Raw genomic sequence first — 3,720 nt, forward strand, 5'->3', positions numbered from 1 at the left:
TGGCAGTATCCCGTCAGGGGATCCTTCAGATGACGCCACATCATGTCGACAGGGTTGATGAAGAATTTCTCGCCTCCAATATGGAAAGCAATCCTGGGCGCGATGGCATCGCATGGTGCAAAGTAGCCGCCGTATGAGAACATGTACATGGCGGCGGGCTCGAAAGCATTGGCAATGGCTTCGGCCACTTGGGGCGGCACATACGTCAGTGTCGTCGCGGTGTCGACGATGTAGGCACAATGTGTTGAGTCGACTGTTTGTCCCCACTGGACGCCTTCGACAATGATGGTATAATACGAGTATTTCCAGGCTGTTTCGCTCCTGGTCGGGTTGATGTTGGCCTGTGGAGGCGTTAGTCTGGGGTAGGTTGCGGCTGTAGAGCCTGACTGGTCTTCTACGTCTACTACTTACAACGATGAGGTCAGTAGAAGCGGTCGGGCCCGTCGTGGGCAGGCCAGTGCGACCACCCCAGGCGATGAGGCCGTTGGACGAGTTGCGGGCAAGAGCGACACTGAAGCTGGCATCACTGAGTCCCTGCTGAACCATGGTGGTGAAGAAAGGGGCATAAGGGATCTGGAATGCCTGGCGGTTCTCGCTGAGGCTCCCCGAATAGGCACTCGTCAAGGCAGGGTACGCCATGCCAAGAATGCCCTGGGTCACGTTGTTACCGTACCAAAAGGTTTGGTTGGCCAGGCCGACCTGCGTTTGTTTGACGGTGATACCAGCAACGGTCAGGTCGCTGTAGCCCATGGGGCCGGAGACGCGCTCACCGGAGCCGTAGCCCAGGGTGAAGTGTATATCGGGGATCTCGCCATACTTGAAGTTGTCGATTGCCGGGTTGCCGAAACTGCACGACTCTTGAGGGTATTCTATGGTGCCTCCTCGATTGGTGCAGGAAAAGTCGGACCGGGCCGCCCAGGTATCGCTGCTTCCAGTGTCGAAGATCATCTGAATAGGCGTGCCATCCCAGATGACTTCCATGGCATACTGCGTCCCGTAGGGCGAGAGGGCGGTGATGTTCTGGTAGCCTGCGCCGTGCTGTCCCTGCTCAGCGGCAGCAATGGCGGAAGCGGCATTGTGTCCGGTGATGCGGCCATGAAAGGGCTTTAGGACCTGGCGGTGAGTCGAGGTCTCGTCAGAGGATCGATCACGAACTGCCTTGATGCGTTGGAAGGAGACGCCCTGGAAAGGACTCGAGAGATCAATCTCGGCGTGGACCAGTGTGGCCGTGAGCAGGCCAGCTCCAGCGAGAGAGGTGAGCAGGCTGATGGGCTTCATGTTGGAAGGCCTGACAACGGGACGAGGGATTCAGTTCTGAACGAAAGACTTGCGGATGAATGTTGGAATGAAAAGAAGTAAGAAATCAAAAGTGACGTCCAGGGTGGGCCTGAAAGAACACGCGAAACCGACAGTCCGTGTCAAGGTAAAGAGAACGATGATGGCCCAGGCGATGGAACAAAGAAGGGAGGGGGGAGGGATTGGAGGTATAGAAGGGGTGAACAGACTTGTAGCTCACGGTGTCAAGGCAAACAGAACCACGCGTCCCGTCCCGATCTGAGGTGAATCAGAGACTGCCTAGGCGAAACAGCAGGAGGCAGGAGCGAGCGAATGACAAAAGTGGCATCGCGAGGAAGGTGCAGAGAACCGACCAAAACCACGAGGCAGCAGAAATGGACGCAAGTGTCCGAGAGAGTTTTCTGCCTCGAACCATGTTTGTTCCCCGCGGTAAGCTACCTTCCTACCTACCTACCCACCTATCTACCTTACCCAAGGTAGATATCTTGGAGATCACCGAGCTGTCGCTTTGTTAGTGGATGCAACTATTCGGTCCGGTTCAGAGCAAGGCCAAACTTCACAGCACTTGAGCAGGCTGTCTAGGCTTTGTTGATCCTATCTAGCCGAATCACCGAAATTCTGTCCTCCCTTACGATGCGAGCTTGCGGCACTGGTCCCGTCAGAAACTCGAACACCCGCCAGCAGTGTTGCCCAGGACCGGGTGCCTGCAGTGGACGGTGCTGGTCGTCGTCAATTCAAAGCGTATAAAGAGGCATAGGTGACACCAGTCAGGGGCACCTTGACGGCATGCCAGCACCAAGCACCCAGAGCCGATGTCTTCCTCCGAGGCCGGTCGCTCTGCATCTTCAGATCGGCCATGGACAGGTGACACTACGGCCGACTTCAGTCCATAGGTCCGGCTTGTCATCCCTGAAAGCACGAATGACATGGTTTCACAGGCAAAGTTCGTCAAGCAAAGCAAACCATGTCACGAGAGAGCATCTTGTTCATTTTATATGTCTCGTATGTCTACCTCTTTCGTCGAGTCGATGCCGTTTCACACCATGCCGTGCGCCACGGCCGTGATCACAGGCAGTGCTAAAAGCCCACATCGACCGGCCCACGACACTGGCCCCCGACTCAGCAGGCGCCATGGTATGGTATCCCTCCAAGCCTACCTCTTCGATAGCATGTGTCACGAAGCCAACGCTTTCGTCGTTCGGGTTGCCCCCAATCTCAGCCAGTACTTGATTGTGGTTTCCAGATAACAGAGTGGCATTTATTTTGCCCAAGTCCTTCGTGAAGTTGCTCGGGTTCCATTCGTAGCTCAGGCTCCAGAGATCGATGTCGATGGCAATCAGGCTCACCAAGCTCACAGGCTCTCCTCCGTTTGCAACATCCGCGGTGAGGGTCAAGTTCAGCGATCGAAAGCTCGATATGTGCCAGACTCAGGGAGAGTCCATTCGAGGAGGACGGGTGCCGAGATATTGAGTACTTGTTGTTTCTCGGGTGTTGCGAACTTGATTTCCTGATCACTGTCGGCATGCACAGCTGTGATAGTCGAGAGAAAAACAGCAAGTGGAGTGAAGAAATGCATGTTGGATCCGATATGCAAACCGTGCAAAACGTGGTGGCTGTGAGGAACAACAGGCGAGAGTCAACAGGAACTAACAGTATGAGGTACACGGCGAGGACCAGTTCACAATAGAGGGGAGGAAGACGTGGTTGTTTATTCGATCAGGGAGGCGGGAGTGCCTCGACCAGGAGCCTCAAAATGGGTTTGTACAGTATTAACTTGGCAATGAAGTTGGCATATCCTCTCACTGGTTCTTATACCGATTCTCTGTCAAGACTCTGGAACAGGCGAAATTGATTGGGTTTCCTGAGTCGAGTCATCGACCACATCATTGCTGAGCCGCAGGGCTGGAACACTTGCAAGAGGCTGATCGCTGCAGTCGAGCTTGGCTTCTACCGATCCTCGGATCTCGGCCATTCACAGCAATACTTGGCAACTGTCAAAGCAGGTGCCTACTTCTCAAGCGATTTCTGAGGCCCGCCTGGACTATTGGTCTGGGCCAGATGCCCGGGATGCGACGCTGGAGCAGCTCCGCAGCACGGTCACTGTCACGGGGCGAGACTCGGAGCATCTCACCCTTCCGCGGAAACGGACCCCCGGCGCGACAATGGCCCGCAGGTCCGAGGCTCTGCGGACCAACTCCGCACAAAATGCGACGACGACCTTCAAGTGCTGCTACCGTACGGTACTACGTGCTCGCTTGATACCGCGATGGCCACGCAAAGCCCCGACCCTTTCCTCCGGATGAGGACTCTTACCCCCTCAACCCTCCTTTACGACCTCACTCGCCCTCCCACGATCTAACGATCCTCTTCGCGTGTACGCCGCCTCTGACGCCCACATCGCCAAATACTTGTCTTACACCTCAT

At 55.5% G+C, this 3,720-nt stretch overlaps 2 protein-coding genes across 2 annotated transcripts in view; one reads left to right on the forward strand and one right to left on the reverse strand.

The window, feature by feature from the left end:
• Nucleotides 1-13: 13 nt before the first annotated feature.
• On the reverse strand, nucleotides 14-1,278 carry VDAG_01249 (aspartic proteinase; the record flags this gene model as incomplete). The annotated part of the gene is made up of 3 exons (XM_009650135.1): nucleotides 14-23; nucleotides 148-341; nucleotides 412-1,278. 3 exons carry the CDS (start codon nucleotides 1,276-1,278, stop codon nucleotides 14-16), a joined length of 1,071 nt encoding a protein of 356 aa, XP_009648430.1.
• Nucleotides 1,279-2,339: 1,061 nt separating this feature from the next.
• Nucleotides 2,340-3,720, forward strand: part of VDAG_01250 (uncharacterized protein) — a gene marked incomplete at both ends in the record, with an annotated part of 2,130 nt that continues 749 nt past the window's right edge. Inside the window, 2 exons of the mRNA XM_009650136.1 lie at nucleotides 2,340-2,435; nucleotides 3,300-3,531. Coding sequence (XP_009648431.1) covers nucleotides 2,340-2,435; nucleotides 3,300-3,531 — 328 coding nt within the window. The remainder of the gene's footprint in view (nucleotides 2,436-3,299; nucleotides 3,532-3,720) is intronic.

Source organism: Verticillium dahliae, genomic scaffold (assembly GCF_000150675.1).
Source record: "Verticillium dahliae VdLs.17 supercont1.2 genomic scaffold, whole genome shotgun sequence".
NCBI classification, from domain to species: domain Eukaryota; kingdom Fungi; phylum Ascomycota; class Sordariomycetes; order Glomerellales; family Plectosphaerellaceae; genus Verticillium; species Verticillium dahliae.